The 26,998-nt window shown below is 53.9% G+C and overlaps 6 protein-coding genes across 6 annotated transcripts; 4 read left to right on the forward strand and 2 right to left on the reverse strand.

The window, feature by feature from the left end:
* Positions 1 to 1,198: 1,198 nt before the first annotated feature.
* PUNSTDRAFT_52636 (NMD3-domain-containing protein) lies at positions 1,199 to 4,244 on the reverse strand. The gene is made up of 6 exons (XM_007384050.1): positions 4,106 to 4,244; positions 4,001 to 4,055; positions 3,918 to 3,949; positions 3,659 to 3,864; positions 1,450 to 3,606; positions 1,199 to 1,400 (listed from the first exon to the last, which is right to left on the reverse strand). Exons 1-5 carry the CDS (start codon positions 4,155 to 4,157, stop codon positions 2,236 to 2,238), a joined length of 1,716 nt encoding a protein of 571 aa, XP_007384112.1. The 5' UTR covers positions 4,158 to 4,244; the 3' UTR covers positions 1,199 to 1,400; positions 1,450 to 2,235.
* Positions 4,245 to 4,363: 119 nt separating this feature from the next.
* On the forward strand, positions 4,364 to 7,514 carry PUNSTDRAFT_120624 (protein transporter SEC23). Its single transcript, XM_007384051.1, has 8 exons — positions 4,364 to 4,494; positions 4,557 to 4,728; positions 4,787 to 5,084; positions 5,135 to 5,848; positions 5,903 to 6,480; positions 6,537 to 6,804; positions 6,856 to 7,062; positions 7,213 to 7,514. The coding sequence occupies exons 1-8, from the start codon at positions 4,461 to 4,463 to the stop codon at positions 7,234 to 7,236; spliced, it is 2,295 nt and encodes a 764-aa protein (XP_007384113.1). The 5' UTR covers positions 4,364 to 4,460; the 3' UTR covers positions 7,237 to 7,514.
* A 127-nt stretch (positions 7,515 to 7,641) lies between these two features.
* Positions 7,642 to 15,600, reverse strand: PUNSTDRAFT_102926 (uncharacterized protein; the record flags this gene model as incomplete). The annotated part of the gene is made up of 20 exons (XM_007384052.1): positions 7,642 to 8,867; positions 8,928 to 9,007; positions 9,060 to 9,744; positions 9,800 to 10,111; positions 10,173 to 10,884; positions 10,955 to 11,060; positions 11,112 to 11,168; positions 11,218 to 11,430; positions 11,485 to 11,573; positions 11,632 to 12,052; positions 12,103 to 12,317; positions 12,368 to 12,820; positions 12,874 to 12,946; positions 13,002 to 13,138; positions 13,192 to 13,307; positions 13,362 to 13,546; positions 13,603 to 13,984; positions 14,040 to 14,587; positions 14,641 to 15,028; positions 15,086 to 15,600. 16 exons carry the CDS (start codon positions 15,598 to 15,600, stop codon positions 10,832 to 10,834), a joined length of 3,951 nt encoding a protein of 1,316 aa, XP_007384114.1. The 3' UTR covers positions 7,642 to 8,867; positions 8,928 to 9,007; positions 9,060 to 9,744; positions 9,800 to 10,111; positions 10,173 to 10,831.
* A 605-nt stretch (positions 15,601 to 16,205) lies between these two features.
* On the forward strand, positions 16,206 to 17,721 carry PUNSTDRAFT_143839 (uncharacterized protein; the record flags this gene model as incomplete). The annotated part of the gene is made up of 4 exons (XM_007384053.1): positions 16,206 to 16,539; positions 16,599 to 16,673; positions 16,725 to 17,177; positions 17,228 to 17,721. Exons 1-4 carry the CDS (start codon positions 16,449 to 16,451, stop codon positions 17,719 to 17,721), a joined length of 1,113 nt encoding a protein of 370 aa, XP_007384115.1. The 5' UTR covers positions 16,206 to 16,448.
* A 742-nt stretch (positions 17,722 to 18,463) lies between these two features.
* On the forward strand, positions 18,464 to 19,711 carry PUNSTDRAFT_126329 (uncharacterized protein; the record flags this gene model as incomplete). Its single annotated transcript, XM_007384054.1, has 5 exons — positions 18,464 to 18,564; positions 18,627 to 18,688; positions 18,744 to 19,151; positions 19,209 to 19,346; positions 19,403 to 19,711. Coding segments are annotated over 5 exons (1,017 nt in total), but the record flags the coding sequence as incomplete, so codon positions are not given.
* Positions 19,712 to 20,445: 734 nt separating this feature from the next.
* Positions 20,446 to 26,851, forward strand: PUNSTDRAFT_143841 (glycosyltransferase family 24 protein; the record flags this gene model as incomplete). The annotated part of the gene is made up of 29 exons (XM_007384055.1): positions 20,446 to 20,582; positions 20,644 to 21,021; positions 21,081 to 21,400; positions 21,453 to 21,599; positions 21,659 to 21,890; positions 21,961 to 22,204; positions 22,263 to 22,446; positions 22,509 to 22,585; positions 22,641 to 22,895; positions 22,950 to 23,193; positions 23,243 to 23,343; positions 23,393 to 23,722; positions 23,772 to 23,908; positions 23,961 to 24,101; positions 24,160 to 24,259; positions 24,312 to 24,374; positions 24,424 to 24,485; positions 24,535 to 25,116; positions 25,173 to 25,281; positions 25,336 to 25,431; positions 25,491 to 25,834; positions 25,890 to 25,926; positions 25,988 to 25,999; positions 26,052 to 26,118; positions 26,178 to 26,212; positions 26,267 to 26,293; positions 26,360 to 26,372; positions 26,430 to 26,488; positions 26,543 to 26,851. The coding sequence occupies 29 exons, from the start codon at positions 20,446 to 20,448 to the stop codon at positions 26,795 to 26,797; spliced, it is 4,788 nt and encodes a 1,595-aa protein (XP_007384117.1). The 3' UTR covers positions 26,798 to 26,851.
* Between the last annotated feature and the right edge of the window lie 147 nt (positions 26,852 to 26,998).

Consider the following 26,998-nt stretch of genomic DNA (forward strand, 5'->3'; position numbering starts at 1 on the left):
ATACATTCTGTGACTCGAACAGTCACACCGGGTAACCGGAGGCATCAGTAAGCGGTGCATCAAGGAGTGATAGAGGCGACCTGGCGACCTCGTTTACAAAATGCCTCACTGACGCTGCCCTCCGGTTCGTTTTGCTCCAAAAAATATTCCTCAGGATGCTACAGCTCGCAGCTTTCATATGAGATACTTACTTTGCCATGAACTGCGGAATTGCAGGCGCTATGGACCCTCTCACGTGACTGCATCAAGGAGTGGTTGAACACTGTAGCCGAAAAGGGCATCCATGGCAGTCAAAAATACACCCTATATATGGTAATTATGGGTTATGGATTCTCACAGTGCTATAGGTTATTGAGTTTCACAGATATATGGCTTTTAAAGCTGGTTTTACCTAAAACATGCCTTCTGCTATGGGATATCACAGATTATGGCTTATCACGGGTATGGGTTAAGACAGGTTCGACTGTATGACGGTCTACAATCAGAGTATGTAACGTCACGTAATGGTCACTTCACAACCAATCACACCGACCGCCTGGCAAGTTCCGTCACGCCGGCCACGTTCACTGGCGTGAGAGTGAGTGCCGTCACTGCATAGGCTGCGGCGAAGGGGATGCAACTTGAACTGCCCCGCGATGTTCATCGTATCACTTATCACACGGTATGCCTGATGGACAGAACTTGTGAAAAGCCCTGAGGCAGCTTTCCTATATAATACTGCCGCCATCATGTCCTTCTCTGAGCCTATCCGGAAATGCGCTTGCACAACAACTCTATCACAGGCATTTCCCTTGACGCTGCTGGCCTTGTGGCTTTGGCCGACCTTTCGACCATTTCGCGTCGAACGGCCCTTACAGGCTCGGCGTCTTATCTCGACGTACTCGTGCTGGCGCCAGGGATACATACTCAGCAAGAAGCGAGCAATGTCAATGGCGGCGAATTGCCTACGACCGGCGCAATGACTACCGGACACGTCTTCCGGATAGACAATCAAGCTGTGATCAGCTATCTGCAGATGGTTGGGGAACTGGGGTGCCTTGTCACCGTCACCGTCGTCCCGGATGCCTCTCATACTTCTCCAAACCTATGTGCTCTTACCCGAGAGGTGTTCCGCAAGGATGCGATCTTCCCATCTCTCCTGTACTCCTCATGCATCGTCCTTACCGTTACGACCATAGCCGTCCTCGGGTCTATACGTGACCTCTGGGCTCTCGGCGTGTTGCTGATGCTCGCATTTGCCCGTTTCTTGAATATTGCCGTGATCAGAAGGCGCACCGCCCACGATGGATGGAAGGGCACACCCGAGCCGGGGGTGAGAGCCGATCTATTGGTGTTGCTCAGCCAGGACCGATGGGTGCGCATGCAAGGTCTTGCGGATGATCTCAAGGCTGTCACAGCAGGTTAGTCCTTACTCTCCACTGACTCAAGCACCAGCTCACCATGGTTCAGGTCAATGGCTTCGCGAGCAAACCACCGTAGAAGGGTTCGCGTCATCCTTTGCCACGCTTTTGGTCTATGTCGCCGCAGCCCTTACCGGCAACTCCTCGACTGTAGGAAGTCTGTTCATCGCCGCTGTGCTCCTCATTTCGGTCGCTTTGCTCGGCCTGAGCAACTCCTTAACGAAAGAACTACGCATGTTTGGACGCCGGGTCTTCGTAAGCCAGGGGCCGAAGAAGTACGCGAAGAGATCGGACATGGCGAAAGAGTTGATCGAGGAAACCGGTCGTTCAGACTGGGCCATACTCATGGGACTCATCCTGCCCTCGGACGACACTACGCTTCTGAAGGTCACATTATGACAATGCTTGTGGACTGCCCAAATGCTGCCTGTGACAGGGACAAACGAATCAAGTGCCACGCGGGGCCATCTTACTGCGCCAGTGGGGAGGATGAACGAGGTGGACAAGCAGAGGAGAATGGGAAAGAACATCCTATACATGTTCACTCATCCCCTGGAGCTGCGCTCGACGACGCGATATAGGTTGAGATAGGATGTGTATACTAGTGGGACGCGCACAGTCAATCGTGCATGTAACTATTCACATGGTGAAACGATGGCCAGGATGTTTCCTGAAGTCAACCTCACGACGGAAGTCGAGGGCAAGCTAATTGCCACTGCGGAGCGGAACCCCCCCCCCCCCACCCAGAACCGGAGGGCGCAACCAACTCTCGCCTGGCAGACCGGTCCCGTGTAGAAGGGAGTGGTAAATTCCGTACGTTTTCGGGAACGTACGACTATACTTCCTGCTCCACTTCCTCCTCGTCTCCCAAGGCCAACTCGTCAAAGTCTTCCAGCAACTCGTCCAGCTTGACCTCCGGGAAGTCCGCTTCGTTCTCATCCGCCGCGTTCTCGTCCACACTGCTCGCTATCTCAGCCATCTGCGCGTCCGCGCTCTCAGTCTCCATCTGGCCTGCGCTGGGGTCGAGTTTGACCTTCCGCCGTGTCTTGCCACCCGCCATACCCGAACCCGCGTTGATCTTCTGCGGCCCGCGCGCCTTGTAGAGGTTGACTGCGCCGCGCATCTCCGGGTCCTCCTCGAGCTCGCGCAGGAACAGTTCGTAGTCTTCGTCGACCTTGCGCTGGTCGCGTCCTCCGAGGCGGCCAACGACGCCCCGTCCGTCCTGCGCCTCGTCCGCGGCCTCCTTCGCCATCGAACGCAGCGTCCATGTCCGGGCCTTGCTCTTCTTGCGCCGATTCGGATAGGCCTTCTTGACGAGCACGACGTCCGGTATGCGATCCGCAGGCAGCGCCGAGAAGTCGTCCGAGTTGAAGTTGGCATGCGAAAGCCAGTAGCCAAGAGCAGTATCGCCAGGCTGGAGGATCGCACCTAGGTGAGTGCGCGTATGGAAGATCTGGTTCTGGCCTGCTACAAGCTCGTGATCGTCGTCGAGCGCCATCGCGTCTTCGTCGGCATCCTCGGCATGCGAGCGGAATGCGCCAGCGAGGGCGACCTGCGCGTCAGCGAGAACCCACTTGCCGCGCGTGGGACCGGAGGGCTCGACGTCGAGAACGGTGAACTCGACAAGATCAGTCACACCAGCGAGGCTGTCGAATGGCGTGCGCCAGTATATTGGCGCGGCAAGCTCAGAGACAGCGAGCGTCTGGGGGTCTGCGAGGTGGAGCGAGTTACCGACGCGGGTGCAGAGAACGAGGGGGGATATGTTCGCGAGTTGGCGCGCGAGTTTGGGAGGGAGGCAGACCAGGTCGTCCTTGCAGACGGGCGCAATCTCGACAGAGTAGGTGAACTTGTAGTTGGCGGTGTTGGAGTGCGTGTCTTTGGAGATGAGCTGCTCGGATGACTTGGAACGAACAGGTACAACGCTGGTGAGGAACTCGGTCATCTTGATCGCGTGACTGCGTTGGCTGTAGAAAAAGTCGAGACCGTCGCGGGTCTCCTTCACGGAGATGGTGTCCTTTTGGGCACCGTGCTTGAGGATGAGTTGCTCCAGGAAGAGGAAGGTGCGTTTGTGCGGGACTTTTTGCCGAACTTGGACAACAGCCTTCCAGGTGTTCTTGGCGGCGAGGCGGGCACAATCCGGACATTGGGCATTTTGCACGAGGTACTCGATTTCGAAGATTTGTTCAAGGATGGTCGCAGTAAGGACCTATACGGCATATGGGCACGGGGGATTCAACGTATAACAAAGGCAGACTCACCTCCTTCTGTATGGTGAGCGATACTCGTAACCTCCGAGAGTGCGGCTCCGTCCAGATGAAGTGGGCGTCGGTCAATCGGACCTTGTTAAGTCCCTTTATCCGCCTGAGGCATAATGCAAGGAGCTCTTGCGATTCCGGTTGTGCTATTATCCACGCGTTGGGAGGTGATGAGAAGCGCTCGCAATTCCGGCAGAAGGTCAGAGATGCTGCATGAGTCGTTAGATATGATTGCACTGCGCGGTACGTCAGGCCGGCTCACATTGTTTGGGTATCCCTTCGGTGATGTCGACACTGATCAGACGTGCCTAAGCATTGGAAAACGTGTCGATGTAATGAACGTACCTATTCCTCAAGCATGCAACACAAAGATTGGCAGAATTCGGTACAATGGGTGTTCCTATGATCACTGTCAGTCACAGGGCGTGCATAAGCTTGCTGAGGGCGCACCACAGTCGGCGCAAAGCACGCGATGAACAGCTGGGCCCGGTACAAACTCCATGGTAGTCACTGAGCAAGTGGTGGTCGTTCGCAAAGAGTGCCCGCCTCTAGGACGGTCCCAACTCTTGAGGATGTTGTAGTCAGCAGATTTTTTAGCGGAGGCAGAGGCTAGTCTAATCAAAATCGGACCCCCGAGGCAATGCAAATGCATCACTGTTCTCCCACAGGGGTCCGACTTCATACCAACGTGGTCCTCGAATTCGCCACGCCAGCTCGGATTGTTCGTCGACTCAAGCTCATACTACAAAAAAGGACGCAGACTCGTTGACCGGCAAGCAACGACGGATAATATACGACTACTGCCATGCTCAACTTTGAAGATGTCGAGGAGCGCGACGGCGAGTACTCGTCCATCATTCGCAGATGGTCTCGTATTGATAGCGGCCGGACGGACAAACAGGCGTAAGGCTGTCGTGGAACGTATGGCCGTCGTCGCGCATAGAGGCAACACGGACGGTGGTACCCATCTCGGCGTTGTACACGCCGCTCAAGCAGCGCGAGGATCTCCCGCCGGTTATGTATGAGCCCGTGACGTGCAAGCCGCCCTGTCGTGCCGTCCTCAATCCATACTGGTACGAACATCCCGTCCTCCACACCCCGCCACGGCATAACGTATAACGTACTGTTCAGCCAAATTGATATTCGGGGAAAGCTTTGGATATGTCCGTTCTGTCTCCAACGCAACTCATTCCCGCCGCACTACAAGGACATTTCGAACACCAACCTCCCCGCCGAGCTCCTCCCGAAGTACACGACCATAGAATATACGCTTGCACGCCCGGCGCAGGTTCCGCCGATCTTCCTCTTCGTCGTCGACACCTGTCTCGAGGATCCGGATGACCTCAAGGCGCTCCGCGATGCGCTCGTCGTCAGCCTGTCTCTCATCCCGCCCTACGCCCTCGTCGGTCTCATCACCTTCGGTACCATGGTGCGCTGAACTGCATATCTGCGATGAGAGACTCTCTCACACGACCATAGGCCCAAGTGCACGAATTGGGTTATGCCGAATGCTCCAAGTCTTACGTCTTCCGCGGCGCGAAGGATTACTCGCCGAAGCAAATCCAGGACATGCTCGGTCTCTCCTCCGCCAACCGCGCCGCGCCACGTCCCGGACAGCCGATGCCCCAGCAAAACTTTGGCGCCGCGCGCTTCCTCCTCCCCGTCTCCGAGTGCGAGCTGCAGCTGACCGGTATCCTCGAGGCGCTCGCGCGCGACCCTTGGCCTGTGGCGAGCGATAAGCGCCCATTGCGTTGCACGGGTGTCGCGCTCAGCGTCGCCGTCGGCTTGCTCGAGACGACGTTCCCAAACACCGGCGCGCGTATCATGCTCTTCGCCGGCGGGCCAGCGACCGAGGGCCCTGGCATGGTTGTCAGCAACGAGCTCAAGGAACCCATTCGCTCCCACCACGACATCGACCGCGACACTGCCAAGCACTATAAGCGTGCTCTCAAGTTCTACGAGGGTCTCGCTAAGCGCGTGAGCAACAACGGGCATGCGGTCGACCTCTTCGCGGGCTGCTTAGACCAGGTCGGTTTGCTGGAGATGAAGGCACTCCCGAACAGCACGAACGGCGTGATTGTGCTCAGCGATTCATTCGCGACGAGTATCTTCAAGCAGAGCTTCTTGAGGTTGTTCAACAAGGACGAGCAAGGACAGCTCCAGATGGGCTTCAACGCTACGTTCGATGTCCAGGTGTGTTTTGGTTGTTGGTTCTGTTCGTAGAGTTCTGTCTGACGACAGTTGTAGACAACGAAAGAGCTCAAGGTGTCCGGCTTAATCGCTCACGCCATCTCCGCTGGCAAAAAGTCGCCTTGCGTCGGCGAGACCGAGATCGGCATCGGGCAGACATCGGCGTGGAAGGTCAACGTGCTCAACCCACGCACGGCGGCCGCGGTCTACTTCGAGGTCGTCACGCCCGCTGGCCAGGCGCTCCAGCCCGGCTCGCGTGGGCTCGTTCAGTTCGTGACGCACTACCAACATGCGTCGGGCCAGAACAGGCTGCGGGTGACGACAATCGCGCGCAACTTTGCTGAGGCCGGCTCGCCCTCGATTGCTGCGTCGTTCGACCAAGAGGCGGCGGCGGTGTTGATGGCGCGCATTGCGGTGTTCAAGGCGGAGATCGACGACTCGCCCGATGTGCTCAGGTGGCTCGACAGGATGTTGATTCGCCTCTGCCAGAAGTTCGCGGACTACAGGAAGGAGGACCCTACGAGCTTCAGGTTGTCGGACAACTTCTCGATTTATCCGCAGTTCATGTTCCATCTCCGACGAAGCCAGTTTTTGCAGGTGTTCAACAACAGTCCTGACGAGACTGCGTTCTATAGGTGAGCGATTTCGCACACCGTACCGCCAGCAAGACGCTTAACGACGGATGGGATAGACATATATTGAACGAGGAGGATGTGAACAATTCGTTGATCATGATTCAACCGACGCTCATGTCGTACACGTTCGACGTGCCGGCGCAACCCGTATTGCTCGACTCAGTATCCATCAAGCCCGACGTCATCCTACTATTGGACACGTTCTTCCACATTCTGATCTTCCACGGTGAGATGATTGCTCAGTGGCGAAAAGCGGGTTACCAGGATCAGGAGGGCTATGAAAACTTCAAGGAGCTCCTCGAGGCGCCCGTGGCCGACGCTCAGGTATGCTCCCTCGGTGGCTTTTCAGGTGGATATGCTGATGCATGGCCATAGGACCTCCTTGCGGACCGGTTCCCGATTCCGCGATATATCGTCTGTGACCAGGGCGGATCGCAGGCCCGGTTCTTGCTGAGCAAGCTTAACCCGAGTACGACGCACATGAGCGCGAGCATGTACGGCACTGCTGGCGCTGGTGCAGGCCAAGCCATCTTCACGGACGACGTGAGCTTGCAAGTGTTCATGGAGCACTTAAAGAGATTGGTGAGTGTCTGTACCGTTATTTGGCTCGCGTCTGCGTTGTGCCTGGCACGTCAAGGCGTGGGCCACAACGTCTTTGTGGCGCCGTTGGCGTCATAACCTTCGCGATGGGCTGTGAAAGAAGGACGAACGTTAATGGTTGTCATGTCACAGGCCGTGGGCGCACAAACGAATTAGATGCGGGCGGAGTGCGGAGGTAGAGGCGGACTGAGATCACTTGGTGTATCGCGTGCTTTGTTACTGTCGACATGTATTGAAACAGGAGTGGTTTGTGATTAGCATTTCGTTTTCGATCTGGTACGTATCGCGGGTGTAGTGAAGGAGGAGGCGGGAGGCGGAAGGCGGAATAACGGCGCGGAGGATCGGCCGCCGGTAGCGGAATATAGCCACGTCCGGGTTATCCGTCACGAGCGTGACTTTTGTACTTAACCCTCTCCTCGTTCCCTGTCAGTCCCCCAGTCCATGGAAGCCTAGCCCGCCGCACAATAACCAACATTATTGCACTCAACAATTCCAACGCATCAACGATGTCGACCGTCGTCGCGAGCCCCATGTCTTTGACGAACAACAACGAGCTACTCGGCCGGGTGTCGACCTCCTCCACCCGCACTTCCCAGGCGCCCTCTGCCTTTCCCGTCGACGGGGCCCCGCAGCAATCCCCCTCACCACCCTCGTCGCGGACGTCTTCCCTGCGCCGAAGGACGGCGAACGATAGCGCGAAGGGCAAGGAGCGCGCCCACGACGACAGCATGGACGCCGTCAACCCCATCCACGCGCTAGCGCATACAGGCGAGGTTCACATCGTCAAGGTCACCCGAGACACCGTCGCCGTCGCCTCCTCTGCGCCTTCGGAGAACATCATCAGCAGGATTGGCCGCACCATCCCTGCGGTGCGTGCCCACGAACCGCCCATGAGTCCGCCGACGACGGTCGTCGGCATGGCCGGTCCGCCACCGCCTAGCCCCCCGGCAAGCGTACATACATTCGAGGACACGCTCGAGAAGGAGAAGGAGTATGGTCATCTGGCAGAGCGGAGCGCTGAAAAGCCAGAGGCGGCAGGCAGGATGGTACCTGAGGACGATGTGCCGCCGACGCCGCCCCCGAAGAGCATTCTCTCAACGACGAGACCGGTGACCTTCGACATCCCCGTCGAGCGCACGTCGTCCGTCGATTCGCGAGAAAGTGCCGGCAATGTCCGATCGGCGCGATACCTGCCTCGACACGCTGCCTCTTCGGCGCCGGGCGCTTCGCTCTTGCACCGCGCCGCGACCGAGACCGAGGCTTCCATCAGCACCGTATCTTCAGGAGGGGGCCCAGCCACCATTCATACCACCACGGGCAGCTTCGACACGCGTACGCCGCCGACAGAAGACTCGCAGGTGGGCAGCAGCAGCGGCGTGCAAGGCCGGACGTCGGCCCATCTCTCCACCGACGGTTACCTGCAGCCACCTCCCCTTTCAACCCATCGCGCATCCCCCCGCAGGCGCAACACCACGGGTTCACCACATTCCAAACCTCTCCGCCTTGCCCAGGGTGGTTCACATGCGGTCAGTACCTCGGGCATGGGGCTTGGTTACGTGGAAGATCCCGATAGTGATGGGGAGCTGGCGAACGATATCGAGCGCCAGGCTGAGCAGATCAGGTTGGAGAGGCAGACCAAGCGAGAAAAGGCGCAAAAGGAGGCGGAGGCAGCGCTAACGCGGAGCATGAGCAAGGACGAGACTAAGGTGCTGGTGGGGAACCTGATCGGGGAGGACCACGTCAACTACGTGTTGATGTACAACATGTTGACCGGCATTCGAATAGCGGTGAGTAGCGGATGGCATGCGATGTGGGCGCGGTCGTGCTGATTACGTCCAATCCTGCAGGTCTCGAGGTGTCAGGCGAAGATCAAACGGCCTCTCACGGCCGATGACTTCACTGCCTGCCATAAGTACTCGTTCGATATGTGAGTGCAGCACGACCTCCATGTGCGATGTCTCTTGCTCATGATTCATCAGCATCGGTAACGAGCTCACTCCCTCCGCCAAATATGACTTCAAATTCAAGGATTACGCGCCCTGGGTCTTCCGTGAACTCCGAGAGGATTACTTCCAACTCGACCCGTCCGACTACCTCGTTTCTCTCACCGCCAAATACATCCTTTCAGAGCTCGGTTCGCCGGGCAAATCCGGCTCCTTTTTCTACTTCTCGCGTGATTATCGGTTCATCATCAAGACGATACACCACTCCGAACACAAGTTCCTCCGGTCGATCTTGAAAGAGTACTACCACCACGTGAAGGAGAACCCCCATACGCTCATTTCTCGCTTCTATGGGCTACATCGGGTCAAGCTGCCCCGGGGAAAGAAGATCCACTTCGTGATCATGAACAACCTTTTCCCGCCGCACAAGGACATTCACGAAACGTATGATCTGAAGGGCAGCACCGTTGGCCGGGAGTATCCCGAGGAGCTGGCCAAGGAGAAGCCGCGGGCGGTCCTGAAGGATTTGAATTGGATTAATCGGGGTCGTTGGTTGGAGCTGGGGCCGGAGAAGCGGGCGCTGTTGGAGGAGCAGCTTCGGAGGGATAAGGAGTTGTTGAAGCGAGTGAACGTCATGGATTACAGCTTGCTGGTGGGGATCCATAACATGAGGAGGGGGAACAAGGACAACGTACGGAGGAATACGTTGAGAGTGTTCTCGGTGAGCACCACGGACCCCGTCTCAGGCTGAAGTCCGCTGACCATTGTGATGACAGCCCGATGTTCCGCATTTGAAGCGCAAGGCCACGCAAGTCAAGGGTGCATACTCCGAGGAGGCCATGGCGATGCGTAGAGCAATGCGTTGCTCGGACCTTAAGCACCTGGACGGCGAAATCCCACTGCCTGACTCTGATCGGAATGAGCGCGAGCACTTCGTATTCTACCAAGATGAAGGTGGCTATCGCGCTACGGACGAATCGAATGAGCCGATGGACACGATTTATTATCTTGGTGTGATCGATATCCTGACTCCATGGAACACAAAGAAGAAACTGGAAGGATTATGGAAAGGGCTGAAAGACGATAGGGTATGTTACCTCACCGTCGCACTGATGATCATGGAGCGCTCATATGAATGTGGAATTTTAGCACAAGATTAGCCCTGTGCCGCCAGATGAATACGCCGAGCGATTCTTCTCATTCATGAAAGCGATCATGCGAGGAGGAGAAGGCGGCGAGCGGTTCAAGCCCAAGTCCGAGCAGGCCGAGACGAAGGAGAAGATAGAATGACCGTGATCCTTTTGTAGGGCATCGGTCAATCTCTCAAGTCGCCGAGCGAACCTTGGCTTGTCCAGCATGCCCTGTTCTCTCCTGGTGCCGGTCTTCGGCGGAGGACTGCGCCACTCCTTTCCGTTCCTGGAAGGCTTGAGCAACTATCGGCTCACATTCTCCGCGCTGCGGTGGTGGTCTTACCCATATTTATTGCCTTTCGAACGGCTTTCGCCTTCGACGCACACTCCTTACTATTGAATTGTACCCTGCTATCTGGGCTCTCGGTGCCTATCACACTCGTTTGGCTCCATTTCTTTGCTCTCTCCCTCACGACTCTGGTTAGAAGTCGTTACACACTCACTTCTTTGGACTTTCCGTCGTCATAAGTTACTTGTCCTTAGACTACCTGGATGTTTACTGTAAAATATTATGGTGGAATGTACATGGTGCTAATACAACAACAACGCGACAGGCTCAGCCTGAAGCAAAGGACTGCTGATACGGGGAGATGATAGGTATGTGAGAAGATTTCTGGTCTAATCGGATTGGTACATATCTTCCTGCTCTTCCTGTGCCTTCTTGCGCGTCGCTGCCAATAGCCATCAGATGTCGCCCATCTCGGAGTCGGAGTTCGGGGCATGGCAACGGGGACGACTTACATCGTCGGGTGGCTTGTTGCTTCTTCGCAGCTTTGCGCTTCTTGCCCTCCGCACGTTTCTCAAGCGCCTGATCCTCCTGGCCTTGTTGACGGTGCTCGTCAAGTATCTGCATTAGACATTAGATACGCGGGAACAAAGTGCTGGGATGCCGGCGAACCTTCTCGAACTCGTTGAGCTCTTGATCCGGTTTGTCCTTGGATTTGTTCGCGCGTGCCTGGATATGATGTGAACGAACATATCACAAGACTCGCTGCGCATAGTACCTTGGCGAGAATTTCGGTGAAACGATCGTACACGGCCGGCTCGTGCAGCTTGTCACGATAGAATTGCAGACCCTCGATGAGCTTCTTGACAGAGCGTTCGGATTTGAAGGGCAACAGAGACAGGCAGTATGCGATGTCGCGCCATTGTCGAGGGTCCTCTGACAGTCTGAATCTCTGGCATAGTTTGTCGACAATATTCTCGGCTTGTCGTTCCTGAAGTGGCGTTTCTTAAACACTCTCCGGCCGACGACCTCCATACCAGCTCACCTTCTCTATGAACGTGAAGATGTACTTCATCGTGCTTTGGAATACTTCTTCGTCTACAGCATGCTCTCCTACGGACAGGTGACTGATGACTGTATCGCGCATGAGTTCTATTTGCCGTCGCCGTAAGAGGAAAAGCGAAAGTCGCACCATCAGGAAGGTTATTGTAGATTGCGTTTTCCTTCGTCGAAAGTTCGCTGAAGAAGAGCTTCGCCAGGTCGGAGATGCGCTCTTCCTCGTCTTCAAGGCATTTCGCCATCTCGCCGAGCTGCCCTTTCACTTTGATCATTCCATTCAGAATGAGGTGCGTAAGAACCATTAACGTATTCTTCTTGACAACAAGGTCTCGATCTGAGAGTCCCTTGTATAGCTCGTTGCTATTTTCGTCGATGATCGTGCTGAACGACACAGCGACGTCGCCCAATGCGATAACGATGTTGCTGCGTATGTTCGCATCCTTAGACGTCTCCAAAATCTTGAACAACAAGCGATGGTGTTGGTCGCAGAACTGCGAGCTAACGCAAAGGAACTTGCTAAAGGCTAGCGTCGCGGCAGCACGTAATGTGCGATTCTGTTATGAACCATCAGAAATTGTCCGGGAAAAGTGACCAAGTCATTGACCTTGAACTTATGAGGACTGCCACAGATGTGAACAATCATCGGACCATATACAGCTAGCAAGGATTCCGGCCCGTAGAGAAGCTCAGTTTCTCGAACAGCTGCGATGCGGTCGCCGATCTCGTCCTCCGCATTGCCGACCACCTGGTCAAGTTCCTCACCGTCCTTGTCCTTTGAGGTGCGAGCCTGAGCATCGGTACCTTTGGCAAGCTTCTCGGCTGTTGCATGGAGTTCAAAGGAGGCTTTCAAAACGCAGTATTCTACTCACCCATAGCTTTCTCGTCCTTCTGCCTCTTCCACTCGCGTTCGACGAGCTCAAGGTAAACAATGTGCTTGATGGCGACATGGCCGACGATAAACAGCAATTGGCTGAGTTGGAACGCGTCACCGCAATCCTTCGAGCCTTCTGCTACGGGATCTTGTGTCATGCTCGGGTCTCGAGTGCCCTCCGGTGCGTCCTCGTCCATAGCATCCGGATCCTTCTCAGCAGATTCTGCTCTTTGAGCTGGTGTTCGCGGCGTGAACGCTCTCCTGGTCAGATCCTTGATGAGGGTATCACAGAACTGATCAGGATGATCGCCGAGAGCATAAACGGTGTTGATAGCTTGCTCAGCCAAAGCAAACCACTCCTTTGATCGGCACGGATGTTCAACCATATCCAATAATTTACGAAATATCGGACTGTCCATTTCTATTCTGAGCGTTTTGTCGAGTAACGAGCCTGGAAGGTGTTTAGCCCTGTTGCATGACCCAATTTCGAGGGATCGTACAAACCTTTGACTTTCTTCGCGCTACCGTTCAAGCGCTGCAGTGCAACGCAGGTGTAGCGTGCAAGCGTCAAATCGGCCTAAGGGGCAGGCATGAGCACCATATATCTTAGCCGACGTAGACGATAGACACACTCTTCCCAGGGGTCCGAGGCCAATTTTCAGAAGAGTATCAACGCGATCTGTGACCACGTCACGCCTCGCCAATGCCATCATACCCAAGAGGATAATGGCCCCTCTCCGCTGAGCTTTGGGTAAAGGTTTGTCGGAGCCTTCAATGGTCGATTAGAGGTACGTCTGCAGGAATCTTGACATGAATACTCACTATAGACTTGCCACAGCTTGGAAATAACATCTTGGTGGATCTGTCCCTCATCCATCATGATACGGATCATCTCTTCTAAGCTGGTGAGCTCCGCTAATGTCGCATCGTAAGTCAACCTGTCGAGCAGTATTCTTCAGCAAAGTCCAACGCGCATTGAGGTCGCGACCAACTCAATCATGTTCTTGGCGATACGATTGACCTGGTGCTTAGGCTCCATATCCGGTAAGGGATCAAAGTAGAGGCTCCGGTAGCACTCAAGTACTCGCGCTCGCACACCTTTGACCTCTTTACCATCCTCCGAAGTGGCGTTCTCGTCCTTTTGCCAGACGAGATGCAACATTCGTTGGATACCACGCTGAAATGAGGATCAGTTACCGTATCAGCAGGACGGTCTGAATCGGAGACATTTACCTGAGCGCTATCGAACTGATATTCATGTGCGACCCGGAAGAAATCGATTGCCTCGAGCACTTCGAGCTTGTTCTTCGAGCCAAGGAGGCGCTCCATGTCCTCCATTCCATTTTCGATAGTCCGGATGAAGTTCAACGCCTCGGCATAGTACTTTTTGCGAAGCCTGAGGTGGAGCAGTTGGTTACTCTCGAGGGCGGCGAGAGCGGCCTGCTCATTCGTCAGAGCCGTCATGTCGAGCTCCGATTTTCGCGGCTTGGATTTTCTCTTCCGTTTGTATTTCTGGCTCTGGCGCGCAGCCTCAGCATCACTATCGTCCCCTTCGATCTCGGTGTCCTCGTCTTCATCCACATCCATATCATCATCCGATTTCTTCTTGCGGGACCTACGTATAGGCGTCACTGGGGTCCGAGAACGCTTGCTGTTAATCAGTCACATACCTCTTGGCCCCAGAATCCCCACCGTCTCCCTCTTCTTCTTCTTCTTCTTCCTCCTCCTCTTCGGCGGGACCTGCTTCGTTATCGCCTTCAGGGGTGCCATCTTCTCGCTCCACGGCCTTGCCCACCACCTCTTCGACCTTCTTGAGCTCCTCCGTGACCTCCTTGTATCTCTGCTCCCACTCATCCAAACCCAGCAGACCACCGTGCATCAAGCCATAGGGATGTGTGACAATGAGCTTCACTAAGAGCCCAATCGCTGCCTTCCTAACGGTCGCAGCCTTGTCCTGGAGCGCGTCAATAGCTGCTTGTGTCACAGCAAGGCGCTGCTTAGGAAATTTGACAGGAAGATCGCACAGCCTATTGAGCACCGCGAATACCTTGGCTCGGACGTAGGATGATAGATCGAGCGTACGTTCAAGGAGCATATCGTATAGGCCATTCAATTGCTTCGTGGCGTGGGCTTGATCGTTGTCCATCTCGGATGACGTGGCCAGCTCCTTTACGAGGGCTCCCATAACTTCGACTATAGCCATGCGCATAGGGTAAGACTGCAATTCTCTCGTTAACAGGCTACTTAGGCATGTGTGAACCAGTCACATACCTCGGAATCTAGATGGTTCAATAGAAGACTTATCTGCTTGAGGACCGATCGAGGCGCCAGTTCGGAGAAGCGAGTAAGGAAACGAGAGAAGGCTCTGGGCCCCTTTGTGTCCTGCGCGTTGAAGGTCTTCCCAGCGATCTCTCGCAGGACCTCGTCGCCAAGTTGAGAGTGGTCGAATTCTTTAGCGAGAACCGCGAGACACTCTGCCATGGGCTCGGAGAGATGTTCGTAGTATTGCAGGGATTGCATGATGCTGATCTGGGCCGCAAGAGCGTGTCCGTGGTGCTTAACAGCGAGGCAAATGACCTTATAGACGCCGAGTTTGATGTTCTGAGCCTTCATGTACTGTTCATTTTCGGTAACGTGGTAAGCAGGTCGTGTAATGCAGCTGAAGGTACAGCGTAAGTCAACTACGGCAAGGGAGGACAAGATTTGCGAAGCATACCTAATAAACGTATCGCGCTCTGCCGTCGTCGTCCATATCCTCGGCGAGCTCAGGCGAAGGACTTTGCTAATCAAGGCAAGGGTCGCGGGGATTTGGCTCTCCCATGTCCAGGCCGTGGATGTTTGTTTCCTCGACGCGGCTGCTCTAGCGCCTCCTCGCCCCCTCCTAGGTTTCGCGGCAGGTACCGCAACCTCATCTTCGCCTCCTTTCTTAACCTTCTCCGCTGCGATCACGAACCACTGGAGAAGGAACGCGTACATCTCGATGGCCTTCTTCTGCTCCCTGATGGATTCTTGGTCTCCGCTCTCCAACACATGAGTAGTCGTCTCGGTTTGCGCGGCTAGACCAGACGAGACGGAATCAAGGATCTTGCTCATAACGAGCCCTTGTAGACTATCTGAATACTTCAGAAGGCTGCAGTACACGTCGAAGATGTCTCCTCTTGTGATCGCGTTTGATTCCTCGGCAACCGCCTCCACCGCTCCTGGACATGGTAAGCTCGTACCAGACAGCATAGAGTCATGACGTACTCTCCAGTAAGGAGCTTATTGAGCGGGCATCCATGGACGGGATGTCATGCTCCTGATTGATCTGAAAAGAGGAGACATCATGTAACCCTTGTAGCTCTTCCTGCAGGTCAAACGAGTCCCCCATGGCGGCCAACAGGCTCTGAGTCGTGCACTGGCTAAGCCTAAGCTACGAGCAGTGCGCTGGCCGGATAGTATGGGTAAGGCGGTAATCGCGGTTCACCTCAACGCGTCGCGCCAGTTGAGACGCCCTTCGATCACGTGCCCGTAACGTACACAACCGAGTTCGAGCGAGTGCACCAGAGTGCACCTGACTCTGTTTTTCAGCTCGGAGTCAATCTCTATACGAATTGCACCCATCGGCTCTCAATGACACTGTGGTGATTCAGCGCGGCGATGGCGGCGCAGCCCAGTATATCCTCGTCTCGGTAGGGCGGTGTAGCAGCACGACATGGCACTCCTACTTCGGATCTCCGTGATTACTACAGTCGGGCAAAGGACGGCCATAACATGTCCCAAACCGACTGGGACGTTGCTTCTGGACGGTTTTCGTGATTCCCATCAGCCTCGGACGCAACTGGACACCATTATATGGAATCGGTCACCCTCGGAATGTCATAGGATGGATGATAGAAATCAGCGCCCATGCTCCTTTTGTGATGTTCGCGGTGCGATCACCAGATACTATTCCGGACCTTCACTACACATCATCCGACTCTCACGAAGCTAGAGGGAAAAGCAGCTCACAAAGCTGCCGCCGAGTTTCTTCTCGCCCCGCATGTCCTGGTGACGCTCCGATTCTCGTATAGCACATCTGTTCTGGCAAATTGCTGGCAATGTCCCCTCTTTACACTGTCACTATCGACGATGCTGCATCTGAAAGTGAGGCGCATGGCATCAGATTCTATGGCGAATGGAATACTTCTGGTGCGAATGACCCTACTAGTATACGCAATCACAACCTGCTCAATACTTCTTTCTCGCAGCGCCTTCACCGGGTGCGCTAAATAACACTATTCATCGGGCTCACGCGGGCGCGTATGCCGTTGTGAGGTTCATGGGTACAACCAATCTACCAGCCGATGTTATTGATCTCACTCGTTCGTTGTTAGGTACATCTGTCACTGTATATGGTACGGTGCCACCATGGGACGCTGTGAACGGTCCAGCATCCTCGATGTACGTGATCGATGGAGGCCATAATACGGCTGGAAACAACTGGACAGGAGAATGGGCCTTGTATTGTGCCCCGAATGTCTCCGATGGTCACTCTTTGCAACGTCACATATTCTATCAGTCCCCTCCGCTTGTAGAAGGTTCTCATCAGCTCAACGTCAGCTACCAATCCGGCGGCGACTTCTTACTGGATTATATAACCTTCACCACTACCCGTCCTCCGCCGAACGCCAACCATTCTCCTCGTGCCGCGGTTATCGTGGGGGCATTATTGTCGGGATTGGCAATCGTGTCGCTTGCGGCGCTTGCACTCTGCTACTGGAGGCGATACAGAGTTCGCAGAGTCCAGGAAGATCCGTCAATGAAGGATGGTCTCCTGTATTCCCCTCGTGAGTCTTGTGCCGCAAAAGTCTTTATGCTCGAGCTGAAGCTCGGATAGCCCCAATCGTCCAGCAAGAGTTTCCCCCGAGCTATAGGGCTCGAGACTTCACCATCACTCCTTTCGCCAACGTGACACCTTACGTCCCTCCAACCACAGTAGTACGACGCGACAAGCCTGAAAGCTTGTCCATCTTTCAGCGACCTAACGCCAGTTCATCGTATGAATCGAGGGTTGTGTCATCATCCTCGGGACATAGCTTCGAGTCTCAGCTTGATCTCGACCTTTATGTCCAACGTGCGTCAACGTCCGCTGAAAGCCTGGAAGTGAACCTTCCGCAGGAATTCACCGTGGGAAGCGACGTCCCCATGTCCCTTAGAGCAGGCAATGGACCAAGTCAGAAGGCGGAACGTTCATACCCGCAGACCATCTCCCATCGACCACCGCACCAGCACCAAGACGCTGGAATCCGAATAACACCGGTTTCGCGAGCTGGTACAGGTCTCACTTCTGCAACTGCGGGCTCGGTCCCCCCGGCCTATGGGGAGTATTAGGCATTCATCACCGCAAAGTCTATCTCGCGCTGGGCCGTCGATGACGCGCGATTGTTTCTTCATTGTGCACACGATCAGAAAGTCACAAGGACGCTCGTATAGTACGTATTACGTACTTCGGACTATTTTGTACATCTGGCTTCGGGCATGATCGTCTCGAGAAACAAGCTCATGATACCCCGTAGCATCTAGCATCGATATCTCGGACTCTTTGACCACTCGGACGGCCTACTACGTATATCCTCCGCACGCCCGCTTTACTCTTAACTGTTCAATTGTTGCTATGGGGTAAGGTTTCCCCGACGTGCCCGTATGGAGTTGTGGTCACACGGCTAGCTACGTCGTCCTGCCAAAGGTCTTGCGCTCGACGTCAAAGTAACTTATCCTTCGAGTTGATGCATGACATGTTCGTTATGATTTCTCTAGTGGTATCGCATCCATTAGCGTACTTATTTATGTTCGGGCGACTACGCCGAGGAGGCACTGTCGGAGTCGGGGCTTCCTCGGAGTCTATTTTGGCGGAGCTTCTTCGTGGATTCTCCCCCCTTTCGAGATCGTCAATCAGAAAGACGCAGGTCGTCTACTGGACAACCACTCCCAGCACGAATATGGACCTTTTCCAGGTACCACTGCCCAGGATCGCTGCGGCGGTCCCTTATATTTGCAGGATGGTGTCGTCGCAATTGACCCTCTTCGACGTTCTCCAAAAACTTCTCGTTCTTTTGCTTCGTAATCCGCTGCTATGGCCAGCAATTCCGCTCTTTTCGAGATAATGGTCGACGATACCGACCCGAGACTGGTCTATAGAGGTCCTTGGAACAGCAGGTCAAATGTGCAGGCCGAGTGAGTGTTTTCAGCACGCTTCAACATGTAGCCGATTGCTGATGCAGATGGACTATCCGCAGATTCAATTCCACTAGTCATTTCACAGGAAATGCTGGCTCGACTATTCAATTCACGTTCAACGGTGCGTCGCTGATACGAATGGCGTCCGGGACAACTCACAAACCTGTTCATTGCAGGCACTGGCATAGCCGTCTTTGGTTCCATCGCCCCGGGGGGGAGTAAATCCACCTATTCGCTTGACGGAGCGGCAGGGACGCCCAACAATGTGGCAAAAACCGGACACCCTCTGTTCCAGCAGATGTTCTTTCGTTCCCCCCAATTGCAGGATGGCGAGCACACTCTGGTGATCACCTCTGAGACAGGCGGCAATAGCCCCTTCTTTCTTGATTATCTGGAGTATACACCATCGCCCGCAGCGATCGTGGCTGGGATGGCAGGGTCAGGGACCGCTGCAGATGCTGCCAGCACAGTTTCCGCAAGCTCCTCTAACACCGGCAACAACAACCAGAACAACAGCAACAATAGATCAAAACATAACAACAATAATAACGGTGATGGAGGCAAATCCGACGGCATATCTAAAGGTGACTTCTGAGTCTTATCTTGACGGACGTTATTTGACCCCTTCTCCTCGCTTCTAGGGGATGTAGCAGGAATCGTCATCGGAGCATTATTGGCGCTGAGCTGTCTGGTCGCCGTGCTCGTATTTGCCTGGCGGCGTAATAGACGAAAACGGCTCATGTCTCCCACACCATTTGAGAAGGCTCGCAGTTTGTCCGGTAAGTATACTCGGATTGTGCCCTGCATAAATGAACCTGATCGAGGCCTTGGACAGACGCTTCTTTCTATTCACCAGGATATGGACCTGATTCACTCCTCCCGATACACTCCAGTCCTGTCTCAGTTAGCCCTGGGGATCGATACAGCCGGAACAGCATAATTTACTCTACATCCAATTCTCCTTCGGGAACTTATTGGACCAATCCGTTCCATTCGCCAGCCGAGTCATCACCTTTAAAACTGTTTGCATCTCCCGTCGAAACTGAGCGACACCGTTCGTATCCAACGCATTCAAGCGCCTACGGGGGAGTTGCCTATCGGTCATCCGACAGTACGCTTGCATACGATTCTCCAGTGGAAAGGCCTACCCTAGCGCATCGGGATCGCACTCCGTTGCCTACCAGACAGGCATCCGTCATCCGGATGCAAGATCCCAGCCGGCTGCGGCGTAACATCCACAAAGCCCGAGAGCGGTCGCTGCCTAACCTGCCCGGGCTTGAACAGGAACTCGATGGAGGCGTTCGAGTTTCTTGCACACGAGGACAAGTAGTTCCGGAGGTCGTGCCTCCGGTGTATCAATACCGCGCCTACTGAGTGCTATCTTTACGGACTCTGTTGTAACACCACCGTTGTATCAAACTCCAACCCGCGCATATTGCACATCTATAGAGAAATGGGGATATACGTAAGGCTTGGAAGGCCACGGTCGTGTCTACGATGAACGCATGCATAGACTATGAGGCGAACGATCGTGGTTACCATTGAGTCTTGAATAAAAGCGCGCAACTCAGGCTTTAGCACCGCCTCCGAATTTCAAACACATAGACAGACATTGCCCTTGCACATTATTTCTATCCTTTCATTTGACTGGTCGCTTCGTCGTTAGACCTCTTGGATCATCGTCCTATCACTCTTCCCACCTGTGGATGCCTTGATTTTGTGCCCGCTGAACCCGCAATAACTCCGGACGCAGCTCCGACACGCGGTTGTGTGTACTGTCCAGGTATACGTGGCGATCTGTGTTGAGCACCAGTCATAATCTCCTCCACGTACCCCCGGCTTGCGCGAAGCCTATAACGTACGACCTACTCGCTGAGCATGAGGACGCGTAATCGGAGGTGGAAGACTGCAATATGTGCCCTCAGTATCCTGAACGGGAGGGTGCTTGCATCGCCGTCCGTCCGGGTAGCCTTGCGGACGTCATGGCCCGCTACTCCGTTATTGGCAGAAATTCTGTGAGTTCTCCAGCACGTTATGTTTTCCCTGTCCTGTTGACCCTTTGTCACCCCCCCCCAGCGAATCCATCGACTCGGAAAGCCCTGATTCCTTCTTCGGAGTACTGGATGCGATCACCGACCCTGAACATAGGATAATATTCCAGGACATGACGCCTGAAGCTACGTACCAAGCGACACTTCAAACAGCTCTTGATGCAGGATATCTCTCCGAGTCCGGTCTGGCCTCTGCCGTCCGGCTGAACCTCGCATTGCACGCCTCTGGACCTAAGATTCAAGCTTACTATCAGCACTACGAGCACGGGCCGTCTCAGCTCGGATCCGTGTGCGACGGGCAGTCGTGGGTGGATTGGTATGGGGTACCAGTGTGTGATTTGGAGACATTGGTACGCTTGGTTGGACACGAGACTGTCGAACCAGCTCAAAGCAACAACACATCGTACGTGCTAATGTACGGTACTGGTGAAGAATATCCAATTCAAGTCGTTGTATTTGTAGGCTTGTACCACCGTCAAGGCCGAAAACTCTCGCGTTCGACCACATCTATCCTTCCGTTAGTCCTGCTGCTGAGCGTCCACCGCATACGGCCATCCTCTACGGTTCCCCTGCTTCGGATAACTTCCGGGAGCTCCATTCTTACTTGCTTTCCCTTGCAAGTGGGCGTGACCATCGGATAGAATACGTTTTCCGCCACATGCCTGTCCATGCCAGGTCAGGACGGACGTTGCACAAGACCTACCTCTCCGGTTATGGCGTAACTTTGGACCTGAAGAAGATGGACTATCTTGCCATAGATGACCGCAGAACGCGTGGTCAAGGTAAAGCCAAGTCTGGGCCTGGGATTACTTTTGTCTAACTGCTCGTGCCCAGAATCTGGATCAGTAGATGATGATTCGGGTATCAAGGAGGCAGAGGGTACGCTGCTGACTAAAGATCCCATATTGCAACTGCTGGAAGCCTACCCTCTGAACTCCACCGCGGATAACAACTCTCCACTGACCGAGGATGAGCTATTGCGTGCGTCTCGTCTATGCTAACGATATCGTCAAGCCCCGCATGTTGACATGCTCCTTCAGAGATCGGCTTCCAGACCGCCCAGCTCATCGCAGATTCTGAAGAACCCTTGGCTACGCTGAAGCAAATTTCTCAGAACTTCCCTCGTTATGCAACATCGATTTCCCGAAGAGTGAACGTGAACGAGAGTGTTGCGATGGAAATCCAGGCAAACATGGCACGTGCTCAGCCCGGCATGAGCATGATTTGGATCAATGGCAAAACCGTACCGGAGACGGACATAAACCCATTCTCGCAAGTACCAGGAACATATACCATTCCTTATATGCCGATGCTCAATGAGATACTCCTTTCTTTTGGGCAGTCTACTTCGTCTTTTGCGCAAGGAACGCGGCTTTGTGCACTCTCTCACATCACTCGGCCTGACCGCAGAGCAATCGATTGATCTCATGACCCACAGCGCCGTTGGCTCGCTTCAAGGTGAAAAGGATGTGCTTGATGGTATTTTCGATGCCAGCGACCGGCTCGAAGGTGGCAACACGATCGTTTGGTGGAATGATCTTGAGAAGGACTCGCGTTACGCGTCATGGCCATCATCTTTGAACACGGTGTGTTTCTTGCTCCGTCGACTTAAGGCACCGGCCTCACCCGTACCATTCCCGTCAGCTTCTTCGACCGCTATATCCAGGACAATTCCACAATGTGAAGCTCAATCTGTATAACGTCGTCCTCGTCCTCGACTTGTCTAAGACAAGTAGCCATGGTTTCATCGGCAACGCTGTCTGGAACATCATCAATCGTAACTTCCCTCTACGTTTCGGTGTGGTTCCCATGGTAGAGACGGAAGACGGTGGGCAAATTTTTCATCCATTCTTCTGATAAATCGGCGTTGATGGAGACCGTCGTCTCTAGGTGAGAAGATGGCGAAGATATTCTATTATCTCATTCAGACCGTTGGGAGAGCAAAAACGATAGAATTCATACGCATGGTCAGTTTTTCTCGTACGAAATTCCAGGATGAATTAACGCTATTCGTGTCCCCAGAATGCACAAACTCGCATGCCTTCGGATATGGTTACTCCTACTGTGAACTGGAATATTGTCCGACAAGAATTTCAGGCTTTGATAAACGGTGTCGAGCTAGCTGAAGGACAGGAACCGCTTCTGACCTTCGAGGAGGTCGTTAACAGCCCGTCTCTGGACAAAGTGCGCGCATATACGCAACGTTTACAGGCGGACGCCAGTTCTTCGCCCACGGGACACGCTTTTGTCAACGGTAAACACTTCGACATCGACGATGTGGGTTCCGTATAGTCCTTGCGGAGTTGACACACTCACTCGATGTGATTGTAGGAGTTCCTGCGTAACATGCAGAACGAAATCAGCCAGCAGATGCTCCATCTGCAGCAGAGGATATACACCACGGAGCTCAGCGACGAGAACGCAGGGGATATGTCCACCTACTTTTACGATTTGCCCACCACGGCTCAAACAAGGAACCGCTATATTCACCAAACCGGGTTCGAGGCTATCCGTGTCTTCAATCTTCATGAGCTATTCCGTGACGTGGAGCTGGGAGCGGCTTATGTCTATCCTAGTGAGTCGCTCTACACGTAACGCTGAAGCATGACCTAATAGAGGCACAGACAGTGCCGCAGAATCACAGACACCGCTTACTGAGGTTATTATCGCTGATTTCGACAGCGAAGAAGGTCTCACGCTTGCACGAGAGGCGCTGATCTCTATGGTTCGTCTGTCCCTTGATTTCGCCATGCGTGGTTCCAATTTCTTCGCAGGACGGAACTGCCCGTATCGGTTTCCTCCACAATCCATCCGCTGCCTCCGGCCTGTCGGAGGATACTGTCCATGCCTCTGCCTTCCGAAAACTCCTTCTGAAACACCATACTTCCATACCCAAGAGCGATCTCCTAAGATCTCTCGGGTTCGATGTAGAAGATGCCCAGCAGGTGCCTACGCCACCGCAAAATGTCTTAGGGGAACTTGCAGGCGACGAACGGAGTGATTCCGAGGATGACCAACACACTACATCAGCAGAGGCGAGCAAGACCATTCTAAGCCGACTGGGCCTATCTGCTGGAGCGCAAGCTGTATTGATCAATGGTCGAGTGAGTGCAATGCCCGAATGCTCGCCAGTGCCTCACTGACCGAGTGCAGCTCATCGGTCCCTTCAAAGCTGGAGAATTCCACGCAGCTGACTTCCGCACGCTCGCCTCGTATGAACTTCGGAAGCGTGTGGGCCCTGTATTGGCCGCGCTTGCGGATGTAACGCCTTCTTTCCTGCAGAAGGATAGGTGAGGTTTCCTCCTGACCAACCCGATGCATGCATCGCTGAACGAGATTCAGAGTGTCATCAGCAGACATATTGAACATAGCGTCATCTATTCTCTCGACAATCGCTATGCCCGAACCCACCGAGTCCGGCCTCTACAATGTCCCCGCTCAACCTCGACGTCGCAACTACAATCTCCTGGACAACACGTACACGTATGTAGGCCCCTTGTTTTCTTCGCCGTCATTGAGTAATAATCATATCCTGCCTCAGCTCGTTTGAAAGCGGTGACATATCTACTGCGCTGTATCAAATCGCCATCCTGGTTGATCCGCTGAGCGAGGCAGCCCAGAAGTGGTCTAGTATAGCAGAGGTACGGCTCGCCGATAGTTTGATGCTTTGACCGTACTAATGAGTTCATGCAGTGGCTCTCCTCCATTCCAGACGTGTTCATCAAGATCATTATTCACCCGCCCGGATTCCGTGAAGTATGCTTCATCGCTTGTCTCGCTCGCATATTACCTTACCGCGTGCCAGGTTCCCCTGAAGAGGTTCTACAGGTTTCAAGTTCTTCCTAGTCTCGTGTTCGACGTAAACGGGTTTGTGCCATTTGTCAAGCTCGAGGATGATCAACTGACGGTTGTGTAGCGACGAGGTCCCTGCAATGGTTACCTTCGATGACCTCCCAACTCAGCCCATTTACACGCTTGGCATGGACGTACCTAAGGCGTGGCTAGCTCGCCCGCGAGAAGCATTCCATGATCTTGACAATATACAGTTGAACGGATTATCCTCGGAAGAGGTGGTAGAAGCCACCTACGAGCTGGACTATCTCGTTATCGAAGGTCATGCTCGCGATACTCTGACCAATTCACCACCCAGAGGCCTTCAGCTTCAGTTGAAGACTGACAACTCTTCCTCCGTCGGTGATACGCAAATAATGGCGAACCTAGGATACCTACAGTTTAGAGCAACGCCAGGAATCTACCATCTGGAAATCAGGCCAGGGCGCGGGAAGGAACTCTTTGAGATGGAAAGTGTCGGCAACGAAGGATGGGACAGTCCGACTGTCCAGCAGATTGGAGATGAGATCACACTAACGGACTTTGAGGGCTTGACCGTATATCCAAGGCTGGCTAGAATTCCTGGGAAGGGCCATTACGACGTCCTCGCGGATCTCACCTTCGAGGACGATGAACCAGACGGCCTCTTAGACAGCATTGCATCCAGGTCGATCAGTGCCTTAGCAATATGTGTCACGCTCACTAACGCTGGATACCTCGTAGGATTAAGTCTTGGTTCAGACCGGAACCGGCACCCTCTACAGATCTAGTTGCAGTGTCCCAACAGGCGGAGATCAATGTCTTCACTGTAGCCTCGGGTTTATTATACGAGGTAAGGAGCTATAGTCGCGGCGTCGTTGTGCAGAATTCCTAACTGGCTTCTCAGCGTTTCTTGTCCATCATGGTGCTTAGTGTCCTCCGCAACACCAATAGCACGGTGAAGTTTTGGTTCATCGAAAACTTCCTTTCACCTTCATTCCTCGTGAGTCGAGTGTCAGTGAGCTTGGTGCCATGCACATCTGATCATGTCTATATATCCAGGAATTCATACCGCATTTCGCCGCTGCTTATAACTTCCAATACGAGCTCGTTACCTACAAGTGGCCTTCTTGGCTGCGAGCCCAGAAAGAGAAGCAGCGTATCATCTGGGCGTATAAAATCTTGTTTCTTGACGTTCTGTTCCCTATGGACCTCAAGAAAGTGATATTCGTGGACGCGGACCAGATTGTGAGGGCGGACTTGAAGGAACTAGTGGACCTGGACCTGCATGGCGCGCCATACGGATATACTCCCATGGGAGATGACAACACCGACATGGAGGGCTTCAGATTTTGGAAAACAGGTTACTGGAAAGACTTCCTCAAAGGCCTCCCTTATCATATCAGGTGCGTCTGAGATTTGATCTTTCATGCCCATGCTCAAATGGCCTGAGTATTGCAGTGCACTGTACGTGGTGGACCTGGACAAGTTCCGGAAGGTGCGTTATTGCAGCTCTAATCGGCGGTCGGCTGTGATTAAGCTCATCGCTATTCCGATAGATGGCAGCAGGGGTACGCTTCATGAATGCATCCACAAACCCACGTGTGACGTGTTCCTTCCTAGGATATCCTTCGCGGGCATTATCAACAACTCTCGGCCGACCCGAACTCGCTTGCGAACCTCGACCAAGGTCGGCAGTGCACCGTCTCTAGGATGAACTAGTCTACTGACGAGCGTATTTGTCTTCAGATCTGCCCAACAACCTTCAGCGTGAAGTACCCATAGTGCGTTATCGCTCTCATCTGTGCTTCAATGCGTTCTCACTCTGGCGGTTACAGTTCTCGCTCCATGAAGACTGGTTATGGGTAGGCATCTATAGCTCGGCTTCACGCGCAACGCTGTTATTGATCAACCACACCTCTACGATGTAGTGTGAAACGTGGTGTATGTCCTAATCACAGTTCCGTCGCCGGAGCTCTCCTGATGTGCCAAATCATCTAGGCAGCAAAGATCGCTTGCATCGAGCCAAGACCATTGACCTTTGCCAGAATCCTCTCACCGTAAGTACCGTCACTCGTACCTGACCGGAGAACGCGGAACTCATCCCATTCCAGAAGGAACCGAAGCTCGAACGTGCACGGAAGATACCCGAGTGGGAAGAGTACGACGCCGAGGTGGCACGTCTAACACGCCACTTAACGGAAGCCGGTTTACTGCGTTCGTCCTCCATCGCCAGCGACGTCAATGCATTGGCTGGCGAGGTGCCGCCTCCACCCTCCGCGCCCTCGAATGCAGAGGTCGCAGGAATGCAGGGTGAAGGCGATACTGCGGCGGATGTCGAGGGTGTCGTCACCCATGAGGAGTTGTGAATGTCCTTGGAATGTACATAGACCTGCAACATATGCACAACTTGCTTCATGATCAATGCATCGACAAGCACGACGATATCGAGCAATCCACACATTAGTCTCATCAGTCTTCTCAAAATCAACAGCGACTCGTTCGACCTACATCGAGCAAGCGGAAGTTCAGAATGCGAGCACCGAAATGTGTATAGAATGTGTAGATGT

The sequence above is a fragment of the Punctularia strigosozonata genome, assembly GCF_000264995.1.
Source record: "Punctularia strigosozonata HHB-11173 SS5 unplaced genomic scaffold PUNSTscaffold_7, whole genome shotgun sequence".
Classification (NCBI taxonomy): Eukaryota; Fungi; Basidiomycota; class Agaricomycetes; order Corticiales; family Punctulariaceae; genus Punctularia; species Punctularia strigosozonata.

Bases quoted from the DNA above. Each gene is read 5' to 3' on its own strand.
- PUNSTDRAFT_52636 (XM_007384050.1), bottom strand. From the start codon at position 4,157: ATGGAGTTTGTACCGGGCCCAGCTGTTCATCGCGTGCTTTGCGCCGAC. The intron at 4,056-4,105 runs GTGCGCCCTCAG...CAGTGATCATAG, and splicing joins CGTGCTTTGCGCCGACTGTG to GAACACCCATTGTACCGAAT. The intron at 3,607-3,658 runs GTGAGTCTGCCT...TATGCCGTATAG, and splicing joins CGCTCACCATACAGAAGGAG to GTCCTTACTGCGACCATCCT.
- PUNSTDRAFT_120624 (XM_007384051.1), top strand. From the start codon at position 4,461: ATGCTCAACTTTGAAGATGTCGAGGAGCGCGACG. The intron at 6,481-6,536 runs GTGAGCGATTTC...CGGATGGGATAG, and splicing joins GACGAGACTGCGTTCTATAG to ACATATATTGAACGAGGAGG. The intron at 7,063-7,212 runs GTGAGTGTCTGT...GTCATGTCACAG, and splicing joins TGGAGCACTTAAAGAGATTG to GCCGTGGGCGCACAAACGAA.